Source organism: Myotis yumanensis, unplaced genomic scaffold (assembly GCF_028538775.1).
Source record: "Myotis yumanensis isolate MYYU_CA2020_CCGP unplaced genomic scaffold, mMyoYum1.0.hap1 SCAF_1, whole genome shotgun sequence".
NCBI classification, from domain to species: Eukaryota; Metazoa; Chordata; class Mammalia; order Chiroptera; family Vespertilionidae; genus Myotis; species Myotis yumanensis.
Window position 1 is genome coordinate 8,291,792 of NW_027223752.1, and position 15,207 is coordinate 8,306,998.

General features: G+C 43.8%; 1 protein-coding gene across 6 annotated transcripts in view; it reads left to right on the forward strand.

The window, feature by feature from the left end:
- LOC139009144 (serine/threonine-protein phosphatase 2A 56 kDa regulatory subunit gamma isoform) overlaps window positions 1-15,207 on the forward strand; it is a 137,744-nt gene that overhangs the window by 34,891 nt on the left and 87,646 nt on the right. Inside the window, exon 1 of one of the 6 annotated variants that reach the window (XM_070413229.1) lies at window positions 6,381-6,561. The exons of 4 other annotated variants lie outside the window; for them this stretch is intronic. In XM_070413229.1, coding sequence (XP_070269330.1) covers window positions 6,468-6,561 — 94 coding nt within the window. In that variant the 5' untranslated portion in view covers window positions 6,381-6,467. Of the gene's footprint in view, window positions 1-6,380; window positions 6,562-15,207 lie in introns of those variants that run through there. One more of the 6 variants, XM_070413235.1, reaches the window with a different exon arrangement.

Consider the following 15,207-nt stretch of genomic DNA (forward strand, 5'->3'; position numbering starts at 1 on the left):
TGAACAAAGTAGGAGGTCTTACACTTTCTGATTTTAAAACTTGCACAAAGTTACAATAATAAAATCAGCATGGTGCTGGCATAAAGACAGTCATGTAGAACAGCATAGTGGAATAGAGAACCCAGAAATAAACCCTCTGCTATATGGTCAAATGGTTTTCGGCAAGGGTGCCACTCATTCATGAGGAAAGGACAGTCTCTTCAAGAAATGGTCTTGAGCTCAGCTAGTGTGGCTCAATGGTTGAGCTTTGACCCATGAACCAGGAGATTACCGGTTCAATTCCCAGTCAGGGCACATGTCCAGGTTGCAGGTTCAGTCCCCAGTAACAGCGTGTAGGAGGCAGCTGATCAGTGTTTCTCTTGTCATTGATGTTTCTATCTCTCTCCCTTTCTCTAAAATCAATAAAAGCATTTTTTTTTAAGAAATGGTTTTTAGAAAATTGAGTATCCACATACAAAAGAATAAAGTTGGGCCCTTACCTTACACCACACACAAACATTATTTCAAAGTGGATCAAAGACCTAAATGTAAAAGCTAAGACTATGAACTCTTGGTGGAAAACAGAAGAAAAACTTTAGACATTGGATTTGTCAATGATTTCTTGACTATGACATCAAAAACATAGGCAACAACAACCAGAAGGATAAATTAGACTACATCAAAATGTAAAACTTCTGTGCATCAAAGGTCACAATCAACAAAGTGAAAAGGCAACCCACAGAATGGAAAAAATATTTGGAAATCATTTATCTGATAAGGGATTAATATCTAGAATTTATAGAGAACTCCTACAACTCAACAATAAAATAACAAATGATCCTATTTTAAAATGTGCAAAGGACTTGAATAGACATTTCTCCAAAGAAGAAATACAGATGGCCAATGAGCACATGAAAAATGATCAACATCACTGATCATTAGAAAAATGCAAATCAAAATCACAGTGAGATACTTCACACCCATTAGGTTGACTACTATAGATAGATAGATACATACATACATACATACATACATACTAAATAGTACATACCAGGTACATACATGCTTTGGCAAGGATGTGGAGAAATTTGAACCCTTGTGCACTGTTGGTGGGATTGTAAAATGCTACTGCGGAAAACTACATGGTAATTCACCAGAAAATTAGAAATAGAATTACCATATGATCCAGCAATTCAATTTCTCAGAATGTACCCAAAAGAATTGGAAGCAGGGACTTAAATAGTTTTTGTGTACCCAGGATATAACAGTATTATTTACATTAGCCAAAAGGTGGAAGCAAACTAATGTCCATCAAGGATGAATGGGACAAGACGGGGTCCATCCATCTAAAGGCAGGCATATTATTTGGCCCTAAAAGGAAAGAACGTGGATGAACCCTGAGGACATTGGGCTGAGTGAAATAATCCCATCACAGACGACCAATTCTGTCTGGTTCCACTCCGATGAGGTCCTTAGAATAATCAGACTTAGACAGTGGGATGGTGTGTGTGGGGGCTGCGAGAGGGGGTGGGGAGGTAGTATTTATTGGGGGACCAAGTTTCAGTTTTTCAGGATGGAAGTGTTCTGTGGATGGATGGTGGTGATGGTTACACAACAATGTGAATGTATTTAGTGCCACTAAACTGTGTACTTAAAAATGGTTAAGATGATAAATGTTATGTTTTGTGTTTTTTAGCAAAATTTTTTAAAGTTAAAAAAATGTGGTGCTCACTCATGGCTACTATATTTCTAGAATGGATTCCCAGAAGTAAAATTACTTAAGGAATCTTGACACATATTATCAAATTGTTTTCCAGAACAATTTATAGATTTTTTGGCAGGGTTACAGCTTGCTTTTACCAGTATTGAGTAATTATAATTCTTACTAATTATTGCTGATTTGATAGGTGAAGAATTACTTTTTCATACAATTCTTGATAATAGTTCTTTTGTGAACTAAATCATTTAAACATTGAGGCCTCAGTTTTTTTCTAACCAGTTATAGTATATTGTTAACTCGTTGCATTTGTAGCATTTATATTTCCTTTTGGTGTTCAGAGGAAACATACAGAAATTTGAAACTTTTTAATGTGAGCAATATCCCTTAGGGGTTCAGTGTTTTTAAATGTTCGTTTCTGCTTGAAAATTGATATTCACTTCCCTTTTCTTCTAAAGGCTATGGAGACTTGGAGTTGTCATTTCCATCTATTTAACTGCTTAACCCAACTCAGATCTTACTTTGGTATGAAATTAAGACTTAAGTTGATTTTCCCTCACATATAGCCAACCAGTCATCCTTGATTTGAGATTAATTCTTTATCATAATATTACACTTGTATAAATATATTTATCAGTTTGGGGCTGTTGCTTCTGTCCCATCAACTTGCCTCCTAAGCCCATATCACACTGTCATTAATTTATACACTTTATAGTTGGTAGAACTGTCCTTTTCTATTAGAAGTGTCCTCATTCTTCTTGCTTCTTATTTTTCCTGGTGAACTTAAGGATTATTTTGTCAAGTTACCAGGAAAATAAAGAGACCCAGGTGAATTTTGACTATAAACCAATTTTAGGAAGAATTAACACCAGCCTATTTATAGTATTTACTAGAGGCCCAGTGCACAAAATTTGTGCACTTAGGATGGGGGGGGCGGGTCCCCTCAGCCTGGTCTGCACCCTCTTGCAGTCTGGGAGCCCTTTGGGGATGTCCCGGAGCAGGAGCGGGCCTAAGCTGTCAGTCGGACATCCTTAGTGCTGCTGCAGAGGCAGGAGAGGCTCCCACCACTGCCGCTGTGCTTGCCAGCCGCGAGCCCGGCTTCTGGCTGAGCAGTGCTCCCCCTGTGGGAGCGCACTGACCACCAGGGGGCAGCTCTTGCATTGAGTGTCTGCCCCGTGGTGGTCAGTGCGCATCATAGCGACCAGTCATTCCACTGTTGGGCTGAAACCCGCTCTCCGACATCCCCTGAGGGGTCCCAGATTGCGAGAGGATGCAGGTCAGGCCGAGGGACCCCACCAGTGTACAATCGAGGCTGGAGAGGGACGTAGGAGGTTGGCTAGCTGGGGAGGGACTGCGGGAGGGTTCCAGGGCATGTCCAGCCTGTCTCAGTCCCAATCGGCCGGACCCCAGTAGCAAGCTAACCTACCGGTCAGAGCGCCTGTCCCCTCGTGGTCAGTTTACATCATAACGATTGGTTGACTGTCTGCCCCCTGGTGGTCAGTGCACAGTCATAGCAAGCAGTTGAGCGGCCTTAGCATATCATTAGCATATTATGCTTTGATTGGTTGAATGGCCAACCAGACGACCAGACACTTAGCATATTAGGCTTTTATTATTTAGGATGCTTCCAGTCCAGAAACATACCTTATCTTTACTTGTTCAGGGTTTTTCCTTCCCCATATTATTGATTTTTTTGTTTCTCTTTTAGAGTGTGTTTCATTGGTGATTTCCAGATTGCAGTCTTTTAGTTCTTTAAAGAACTTCATATGCATAAGGCTCAAAAGAGCATGCAGAGTCACTAAGAAAGTTGAGATCCTTTGATCTAAGACCATTAGGGGAAAATGCATCAGGAAGTGTCTTCACTTTTTCTTTGACTTCTAATCTGAATGTTTTATATAAAGACTAGGGGCCCAGTGCACGAATTCGTGCACCTTGAAAGGAACTGTGGGCCACAAGACTGCGGTAGGCACAGGGGCGGTTCTTGGCCCATTCTCCGCACACCCACCTGGAACCTCCCACCTCGGTCACCTGTTCCCTATCTGCCAGCAGCCCCACTCCCGCCGCTGCCACTTCCATGCGCTGATGGCGCGGAGTGATTGGGGCCAGCGCCAGCAGCAGGTGCTACTGGCAGCTGCTGCCCTGATCACCCCTCAGGAGCCGGAGGAGAAGGAGAAGCCCTCAGGGGTGATTGGGGCCAGCAGCTGCTGCTCACATCCACTCACGGCACCAAGCAATCGGCACTGACACCAGGCACCAGCAGCAGGTGTGAGTTGGCCGGCTGCAAGTGTGAGCAGGGCCAGCCCCGGTAGCGGGTGCGAGTGGGACTGTCACCGATAGCGGGTGTGAGAGGCGGTTGCCGGGCCCGATTGCCACTCAGGAGCAGGGGGAGGTGGAGAACCCTTCAGGGGCAGCTGCCCATATCACACGGTGTGATATGGGCAGTGTGATATGGGCAGCTGCCGCTTGGACCCACGGATGTCACTGAGTGATCAGGGCTGGTGCCAGCAGCAGGTACAAGTGGGACTGGCGCTGGCAGCAGGTGTGTGCGACGGGTGGGACCATGGGGCACAGGAGCAAAGAATTTTCAGTAACCACCAGAGGCTCACCCAGTTGACATGACCGCGCCCCATCTTGGTCTGGTGCCCTGCTCACCTGCTCCACCATCCTACTGCAGCCAATGCCCACCATGTTCCATGCTCGCCCCCTGGTGGTCAGTGCACATCATAGTGACCAGTTGTTCCACCTTTCAGTCTATTTGCATATTAGGGTTTTATATATATAGATTCTAGGTGGTATTTCCCCCTTATTTTGCATTCTGATTCATTATCACAATCTTAGGACAGGTACTTGCCTCATCTTGTCTCAAGTGAAAAATTAAAGTATTTGAGGGCAGGTCTCTGTGTTTTTAAAGTACAGACCTGCAGTAAGCATGTGCTTCTGGACCCGTAACCAAGCCCCCTGTACCCCTCATTCCTAATTGTACTTAAGTCTGAGTTCATCTGGCATCACTCCGGGGGTGAGGGGGAGCCATTTCACCCACCTCCAGCGAACCCAGAGGGTCAGCACCCAGAATCTAAATTCTCGTCACCTGACTCCAAGCACAGGCTGTTTTTGTTAAGCCACGTCTGCTGTTCAAATGGCAGAGGAGCCAGGCAGGTGTGAGGCTCCTCACCGGTGCCTGCTCCCTGTTACTCGTTATAATTTCGTGGCCAGCTATAGACTCCAGCAGCATCCTCAGCTCTGTGGAAGCGGGCGGGCGGGCGGGCGGGGGCGGGGGGGGGGGGGGGGCACGGGCGGACGGGGGGAGTGGGCGGGGGTAAGGGTGGGATTTGGTGTGTTTTTACTTGTTTATTTGTTTTTAATTCTCACCTGAAGATACATTTTTATTGATTTTGAGAGAGAGAGAGAAACATTGATGTAAGAGAGAAACATCCATCAGTTGCCTCCCATTCTCACCGGGATCAGGAATTGAACCCGAAATCTAGTTATATGTGCCCTGACTGGGAATTGATGTAACTGCCCACCCTAGTTGTGTTCCAGGTGTTTCTCCTTATTAATATATTTAAGAACCAAAGGGTTTTTACATTCTTGTTCATAAGTGAGCAAGAGGGGTGGGGGAGTTGTGTGAGAAATTATAAAAAGAGGTATGTGGTTCAGACAGACTTAGTTGTACATGTGAAGAAATGAGGAATTTCTTAAGTCCTGCCTGCCAGAGAGATTATTCTTAGAGTTTACTTGTTCTTATTTCGTGCTCATATATTTCTTAGTGTAGGGAATCTATTCAACCCTCCCCCACCCCACCCAGGATATTCCAATTTAGAAACTATGTCTTTCTCCTTGGAACAGCTTTTTCATTAGCCTTTTTTATAAATAAAAAATTAAGATCTGAGCAATAACTTTTAATACTAGCCCCATAAAAATAATTTTAAAATACTTTTAGTTTTAAATATAAACAAAATATCTAAAACATAAAAGTATCTAATATGTTGACATCTTTAAAATACAATAAATACTGCATTTTGTTTTGTCTTTTTTAAACTCCTACTTTCTAGCAATTAAAGTTTTCATTTTCCATATAATTTCATTTTTTTAAGTTTTAACTTAATTTTTCCAATAAAAATTAGAGCTCAAGAAGAACCAGTGTTTGATGATTATAAGTTTATAACTTGGTGGTAGGAGAGGTTGACAAGAGCCCAAATTTATGAATTGGGACTGTGTAATATTTGAATAGCTGTTTGCTTTAAAAAAAAAAACACACCTGGATTGCCAAGATGCTAAATAAAATACAGACATTAAAGTCATTAGACCTAGAAAATAGAAGGCGGCCAGTGGGTATAAAATCCATTGACTTTGGGATACCAATTAGGGGACTACTGAAATTTCAGGTTCCGGTACAGATACCCACACACACTGGTTTTGGTAGCTCTCAGTCATCTGTTTACAGTCTGGCGGGGTTATGGCCTCAATCCTGCCCCCTTAGAGATGGGATCTTTGCCTAAAAGTTATTGAAATGAATACTGCAGAAAGCCAAAAATGCCCTGGCTTCCCGTGCACGCTGACAGCCAAACTGAAGGCTCTTTCCATTTGCAGGTTTTTTTTAGTGTCATTTTAAGTTGCAGCTTCCGGCCAATCGGCGGGCTCCGTGCCTGCTGACATCACGCGGCAGCCAGTTCCCTCCAGCTGCAGAGCTTCAGTTTGTCTTTTTTTTAAAACTAAAATGGAGGCTGCTTTCTTGCCTTAAGGAGTCCATTGCCTTCCCCGCCGAGTCTAGATGTTGACATGTAATAAAGCGGGGGGCAGGATGGTGGTGGATGCGGCCAACTCCAATGGGCCTTTCCAGCCCGTGGCCCTTCTCCATATTCGAGGTAAGTTATTGTGCGTTTCACTGAGTCGGAACCTTCTGTGGCTAGTTAATAAATGGCTATTGTGCTTCAGATACGACCAGCAGGAAGTCCTTTCCAGCAGAATTCACGGTTTCACTGCAGACTTAACCAGGGGCGGCTGGGCGTGTCCCTGCAGTTTGGCTTTTTACGTTCTACTCACAGAATTTGAGTCTTGAGAGAGGCCTTGCATGCATAGTTCAAAGCTGGTTTTTCTGCTTTCTGCTCGCTCTCCCATCCCCCTTTCCGAGCTGTGCTGATGTCAAAGGATGTGAAGTCACCGCCTGGGGAAGGTGTTGGGTGGGGGGAGGAAGGGGAGGCGGGTGGCAGTGCCTGGCCAAGTTGTCTGTCCGTCCGCAGAGTTTCTGTTACATCTATGCTGCTTAATACTGCGAAGGTTTCATCGGGGACACATCCCTGAATTAAAGATGAATTGCAGTCAGAAATTGTGCAGAAACCATTAGAAAAGAACTTCCTTTGAAAGGATTGTTTTCATTCTTGCTGTGGAGCCTAAAAGAGACATACAGTCCTTCTCTGAAATATTGAAATCCATTGTGGGTCCTAATTTCTGAAATGTTAGTGCTTTCGTAGACACCTAGGACATATTTTGCATTTAAATTGGCTCTGTCTTGCCATCTGACTTTAATATTTAACATGGCAACAAGTTTTCAATGTGTATATAGGTTACTTTTAATAATTTCAGTTTGCCTCTTGTAATTTATACAAAATTTGGCTTAAAAAACACAAACTTAGCTTAAAAGACAATTCCTATAGTAATTAATAATAGTAACATTAAAATATGTCCATGTAGTACTATACTTATTCTTGGTATTTTAAAATATTTATTATGCAGATTTTTTGTTGGGGTGAAATAGAACATAGATGTTAAAAGCTTCTTACAAGCATTTCAAAATGTATATCACAGCTGTGCCTAATAAGACCATTTGACCTGTCAGAATCCCCTTGAGGAAGGGTGGGGGCACGTTTTCTAGGTGACTAAATAGTTTGTGTGACTAAAGTGCAGGGCAGGATTTTTCAGAGCCCAGGGTGGACCCAGCGATGATAAACGCAATCAGTTGGAATAAAATGGGTGTTGCTGTTCTCTCCAACCCTCTTTCCTGAAGCTGGTGGGAATGAGTGTCCACAGTGACCAACTTATAGGTCAGGCTGTGAATTCGCTGTTTTGCTGTGTGCCCAGGAAAGAGCAAACGCCGCCGAGCGTGGCCTGTAGATAATTCAGCTGTAAGAGCCAAGTGGGCAAAAACAAATGCAATTGTGATTTAAGTTGGCAGTACTTATTTTGAAGTATCTTATAAATAATAGACATTTTTGATTTGTGAGATTTCTGATTTTATTAGACACTTGTGTACCAGTTATTTTTTGAACTATGAATTTATTCTGAAATGAAATAATTTTATTTTTTATCTTATACCACATTGATTTTGTTTTTTTAATTCCAAGACTTCGTTATGGCCTATTTGTACTTTCTGCTGTTGGGTGAGTGGTTGGTTGTTTGCTCTCTAACCTCGGAGGGAAAGGAGTGGAGTGCATTAACTTGAAGGGACTTGAGTTGTTAAGAAGGGGTCACCTTTAGGGACCTAAAACTAATTTCTAATTCAAACGGTGGGGGTACTTTCTAATTTCAAAACTTGAAGAATGCTTGATTTACTGGTAAGGATTTTTTAAGAAAAAGCATGTTAATGAGGTTTAGCAAAGTGTTGTATTTATTTGGGCTTTGAGAGTCTTGATTATTTTAACATCCGTTAGCAGCTATGCTGTGTGTTCAGTGCCGAGGGTCATTAAACTTGACTGAGAGACAGCCCCACTGCAGAGGAGCCCAAGTTCAGTGGAGAAACCCAGCAAGGACCCTGGTGCAGGAGAGACACCTGAGGAGCCAGCTCTGGGCAGGTGCACTAGAGAGCAGGGCCTGATGTAGTGGTGCTGGGAAACGGCCCAGGGGCAGCACTGAGGGGCTCCTCTCACCCTGGAGCACCATGGTTCCCACTTAGGGAGCAGGGTCTCCCACAGGGATGGGAAAAGAGCCTGCCCAAGGTCACACAGCCTGTAAGTGGCAGGGTCAGGCCTCAAACCTGGCTATGTTTAGATCATTAAAAAAAAAACTACCTCATTTAAAATTGAAATTTGGGCTGTTTGTAGAACCTTTGCCACAGGATTAATAGCAGTTCTTTCCAAGGCCTTATCAACATCCATCTGTTTCAGCAGCCTCCTTTGTATGACAGTTTTGTGCCCAGGACTCACTTCTTCATTTATTATACAAATATTTGTCCAGTCCCTGCCTCCTTCTGCCAAGCAGGACCCTATGAAGCAATGGCGATGGCCCAGCTTTCCTAGAGTTTACAGGAGGGGGTGGGGATGTGGGGGGGGGAGCAGACAAGTAAACAAATAAACCAATACTATCACTACACTGATTAGTTGTCCCAATTGGCTTGGTGGTTTCCTTCTATTAGATAGTCTAGCATTTTCCATTAATATGGTGAATTAGCATATTCTAAAAAGTTCAAGTGTGAATATGACATACTATTGAACACTTCTGCCTGTAGAAGGAGGAAGGTGCCTGGACCCGGATGGCTGTAAATTTAACTTGATGATTTAAATCCTGTACTTCCAGTGCTGTCCAAGGGAACTGCTCGGTGTCAGGAATGTTCTCCGTGCTATCTGTCCACTGCCGTGGCCCCTGGCCACATGTGACTGTTGAGCACTTAAAATGTGACTAGTGCAACTGAGCAATTGAATTTTAAATTGTATTTTATTTCAAATTTAAATAGGCACATGTGTCTAGTGACTGCTGTATTGGACAGCACAGCTCTGGATGGGGATTGACAATGTTTTCAGTTTCTGGGCAGTCTCTGTTTTTGGCCGTGATGAAAGCAACCATAGACAATGAGTAAACGAAGGGGCATGACGGTGTGCCAGTAAAGCTCTATATACAAAAGCAGGGGGCAGGTTAGATTTGGCCTCTGGTTCAGGCTATTGCTTCAATTTTTTTTACTAATCCTCACCCAAGGATGTGTTTTTATTGATTTGGGAGAGAGAGAGAGAAACATCAATATGAAAGGGAAACTAATAATCAGTTGCCTCCCGTACAGGCCCCAACTAGGGATCAAACCCTAAACTTTTTTGGTGTACAGGACCAAGCCTCCCATCTAAGGCTATTGCTTGAATTTTTTTTTAATATATTTTATTGGTTTTTTTTTTACAGAGAGGACAGGAGAGGGATAGAGAGTTAGAAACATCGACGAGAGAGAAACATCGATCAGCTGCCTCCTGCACACCCCCCACTGGGGATGTGCCCGCAACCAAGGTACATGCCCTTGACCGGAAGTGAACCTGGGACCCTTCAGTCCGCAGACCGATGCTCTATCCACTGAGCCAAACCGGTCAGGGCTTGCTTGAATTTTTTAATTGCCTGTTAAGAATAGTAAAATAGCCCGGCCAGCATGGCTCAGCGGTTGAGCATCAACCTATGAACCAGGAGGTCACGGTTCGATTCCTGGTCAGGGCACATACCCAGGTTGCCAGCTCGATCCCCAGTAGGGGGCATGCAGGATGGAGCTGATCCATGATTGTCTCTCATTGTTGATGTTTCTCTCTCTCTCCCTCTCCCTTCTTCTCTGAAATAAATAAAATCAATAAAAAAATATATATATTTTTTTAAAGGAATAATAAAACAGGTGTCATGTGGTCTTCCCTCTACTTGATGGCTGGGTGGGGTTTGGGGAACTGGGCCCTCCATAGATAGAACCCACATTTATGTCCAGAGCTGGGCTCAGAGCAGAAAGAGCCAAGCCAAAATGACATTCATGGCCAGAGAGGAAGAAAGCTATCTGATCCTTTTCCAGCTGGCTGTTATTCTGGCCTCAAGAAAGTTGTTAACTGCCCTAATCTTGTTCTAGTCCTTAGCAAGCTCACCCATCTATGAGTCTGTATTTGTAAGACTGGTAGGGAGCCAGAGAGCAAATTACTCTTTTTGTGTAAGCCCATTCTTCCTGGGAAATGGAGGTCTGATGATAGAAAGGTTTAGTTTCTCACGAGTCTTCCTGGATCACCAATTAAATGGAAATCTTCACCTTAGAGAAGAGTGTGCAGGAAGGCTGTGTGGAAGTTGGATTCCCTGGTGTCATTTCCTGCTACACTCAATCTAATGGCTTAGCCGGTACTACTAGTAAAACCTGTACACACGCACGTGGGTTCCTAGATGGAGAACACACCTACATGATGTGCAGTCAGTAAATACTAGTGAGGACGTGCCTAGGATGATCCTCACTCCCCTAAATGAGGAAGGAAAAGTGTTTCGGTGATGACCAAAAATAAAAAACTCTCCAAAAGATCAAGCCAGTGACTCATTGCCTGAATAGTGCAGCAACTCAGGATTACCTCACAAACAGCTGTATGTTGTGTAGCTGTCCCACTCTGCCTTGACTTTTTAGAAATATACCTTCAAAGCTCACTTGTAGAGGGTACATAGGAATGTACCCTCTATGTAAAGATGTTTATTTTGTGTTCCTGAGGTGTGGAACTTAACCAAAGTATCACAGGGGAGGGGGAGTGCATGTTTGTGTAAAGCCTGCGCATCATTGTTAATTGTCTGCCCTTGAACTTGGGTACAGTGTCTGCTCAGGTTTCTGATCATGATTCCTGCCTTGCAACAAAAGCTAAACTCTTGGAATTTTTTCATTAGAATATGTTACTTGTGTTGAAGAATAAAAGAACAATAAGAGGAAAAGTTAGTAGTCAAGAAAAATGGGTACGTTTTTAATCCTAGGAAAAGGACAGACACCTCACAGGCAGAGTGGTTGGGATACATGCTACTTCTGGCTCCATGGCAGGGTGGTTTCTCTAACCCAGTGATGGCGAACCTATGACACGTGTGTCAGAGGTGACACGCGAACTCATTTTTTTGGTTGATTTTTCTTTGTTAAATGGTATTTAAATATATAAAATAAATATCAAAAATATGTCTTTGTTTTACTATGGTTGCAAATATCAAAAAATTTCTATGTGTGACATGGCACCAGAGTTAAGTTAGGGTTTTTCAAAATGCTGACACGCCGAGCTCAAAAGGTTCGCCATCACTGCTCTAACCCTACAACACAGCATACTGAGAGGTGAGCAGGATGGGTCCTGCTGTCTCTCTCCCCAAGGTCACCAGCCTGTACGGATGAGTCCAGGCCCCAGCCCCCTGCCCCAGTGGTGTCCCAGAAGGAGAGGCAGTGTGTATGGAGCACTTCACTGTGCGGGGGCCGGGACCAGGCCTCCCCCTCTGTACTATCACTGAGCTGCCTGCACTGTGAGACAGTGTTACTGGCCTGTTCCAGTAAAGCAGGGGCACCCTCTTTTGCCCAGGGCCACAGCGATGAATGAAGTGGGAGTCAGCCCAGCTCCCTTGGCGCCAGGGCAGGGTGTTGAGGGGTGGCTGTAAAAGCTCCCATCACATGTACCTTCTGGTTGTTATGCTTTCTATACTGTGATATATTTCAGTGTCTGGAGTTCAAACTCATCTCGGGTTTAAGGGAAAGGTGGTGAAGCTCCAAGCATCCATTCATGTTGTGAGGGGGAAGTTGAAGATGTCCTTCCCTGCTGTCCCATTTCACTTACCCAGTCGGCCAGGTATTCATCGCTGGTTTAATTTCCTCCATGAATCGTAAGTGTCCTGGGGAAGGTCGTGGTCATCTGGTTATTTTTCATGACGTCTGAGACCATCTCTGAGTGTAAGCACTGGTGGATTGAAAATAAAAAGTTGTTTCTCTGAATGACCACTCAGAGAATAGTTACTGGTGTGTTTCTTAGCTAATTACTTGGTCAGTCAAATAGTACTTGTCAGTCTCATGAGAAGCTGTATGAGGGACCTGGTTGAAAAAATTGACCACAGGTAACCACTCTGCCTCGCCCGCCTGATCTCCTCTTCCCTCTCAGATGGAAATAGCCCCACCCAGGATGTGGAAACAGGAAAACTCTAAAAAACAGGGCAAGTGGCTACTCTCGTGATGTACTTAAAGAAAAGTCTTTTGAATCTTGAAAACATATTGGCTCAAGCGCACGAGGACAGACTGCTGCTACAGCAAGTGAGGTCTAGTTTTGCTTCAAGCCCTTGAATTCATCATCCACAAATCAAAACCCCTTCAACTTAAACAACAAAAGAGATGTAATAGTGAAATACAGCGAGCAAATCTGTATAGGATCCTTGTTTTAAAAAGACAAAATCAAACCACAGAAGACCTTGCTGGGGCAGTCGGAGGATTGTGATCCTGTTCTCTGTGCAGGTGTGGCAGAGGCTGTGCTGCCAGGCCGTCCTGCTCTGGGGCTTGCAGGAGGGGCCTAGGAGGGCTTAGCGTGATCTCTACAAGCATTTGAAACATCAGAGAAAAGTCACTGTGCCCAAGTGTGCTCAAATGCAGACACCTGCCGGTTCTAGGACAGTGGGTATACAGGTGTGTCCTGTAGGTTTTCTGTAATGTTTGAGAGAAATATCTTTAAAATGTTCTGCTTTAGAAAAAGTGTGCAAAGGAAATGGCATTGCTTAGAATTGTTTCCTTAATTGTGAGCAGCAGCCTTTTATGTTCAAGCTTCAGCCTTTCCTGTGTTTTCCTTTTTATTTTGATGTTGACAAATTAGCCATCTGGGTGGGCAAGGTTGAGACCCAGCCGATGCTGGCAGCCTCACAGCAGGGGTGCCCCCACCTACTGTACCAGTCTCCTCCTTGCTAACTCAGAGTGGCTGCATAGACCGCTACACCATCTTACCAAACGGTGTTGGGGGTGTACACCTTTTTTTAATGTTTATTGGCATTTTATTGGTCTTTTAAAGGGTAACAGCCTTTAAGGCACACTCTGAGAGAAAACCAAGGTTCCCTCTGAACTTGAGAGGCAGGGTGCTTGGTGGTTGAGGGTGGGGGAGGCGTTCTGAAACCACAAGACTGGGGTGAGCTTCCTCACCCACTCCACCCCTGCTCTAGTCTTGGGCAAGGGACTCAGCTCTCTGGGCCTGGAAACAGGAATGACATGAGAACAAGGTGACCCACCTCTGGGTTCTGTGAAGTTTAAATGAGTGTGTGTAATCTGTGTAGAAAATGGTGCCGGCCACGTGTAAGACTCGGAGTGTTAGTGGTTGCCAAGGTCATCCTTTTCTAGGTCCTGTGTGGCACTTCAGAGCCCAGTGCCTTAACCATACTCACTCCATTTATTTGTATTTGTTCCTCTTGTCCTTCACCTCCTGAAGAAATTAGGATCCTTGTCAGTCTCATGAGACTGTGCACTGACCGGGTAGCTCAGTTGGTTAGAGCATCATCCCCATACCCCAAGGTTGTGGGTTCAATCCCTGGTCAGGGCACATACAAGAATTAACCAATGAATGTATAAACAAATGGAACAACAAATCAATGTTTCTCTTTCTCTCCCTTCCTCTCTCTCTAAAATCAATTAAAAAAAAAGAATCCAAATGTTGCACTAAAAGTTCACAAACATCAATGACAGAGATGGAAAAATCAACCCAAACAGTGTTTAAGTTCAAATTCTATGAAAAATACCACAGCATTAAAACTTAAAACAATAAGATTTAAGGTTACAGTTGAGATCCCACTTAGTTCAAATACTATCCCAATTAAGAGACTGGGAGTTGTTTTCTTCACCTTTATGTATAACCTGAGCTTATCCAGGGGCAGCACTTGCTGGCCATGTTCTCAACTCAGTCTGCTGTTGTGGAGGCAGGAGAGGCTCCCACCACTGCCACTGCACTCACCAGCTGTGAGCCTGGCTTCTGGTTGAGTGGCGCTCTCCCGGTGGGACGCACTGACCACCGGGAGGCAGCTCCTGCATTGAGTCTCTGCCCCCTGGCGGTCAGTGCACGTCATAGCGACCTATCGTTCCACAGTTCAGTAGATTGCATATTAGCCTTTTATTATTTAGGATCCCATAATATTAAACTCCTGAATTCCTTCAAGATTTTTTTAATTGGGATAGTATTTGAACTAAGTGGGATCTCAACTGTAACCTTAAATCTTATTGTTTTAAGTTTTAATGCTGTGGTATTTTTCATAGAATTTGAACTTAAACACTGTTTGGGTTGATTTTTCCATCTCTGTCATTGATGTTTGTGAACTTTTAGTGCAACATTTGGATTCTTTTTTTTTTTAATTGATTTTAGAGAGAGAGGAAGGGAGAGAAAGAGAAACATTGATTTGTTGTTCCATTTGTTTATACATTCATTGGTTAATTCTTGTATGTGCCCTGACCAGGGATTGAACCCACAACCTTGGGGTATGGGGATGATGCTCTAACCAACTGAGCTACCCGGTCAGTGCACAGCATTTGGATTCTTGTCTGTGGTTGTGTTACTCATGAGCAGTATGCTCTAATTACAGTATTTTGACTTATAAAACTATGGAGAAGAGTAATGTTTCACTCTGGGAACAAGCTCAGTTCTTTCTATGTAGCTGGTCCCTGATTCTTGGTGGTGAGGGTGGCACATACTTGTGTGTTTGCGGTTGTCCATCATGTCTATACATAGAAAACTGGGAGTTGTTTTCTTCACCTTTATGTATAACCTGAGCTTATCCAGGGGCAGCACTTGCTGGCCATGTTCTCAACTCAGAAGCTGTGAAGGGGTCCTCAGTCT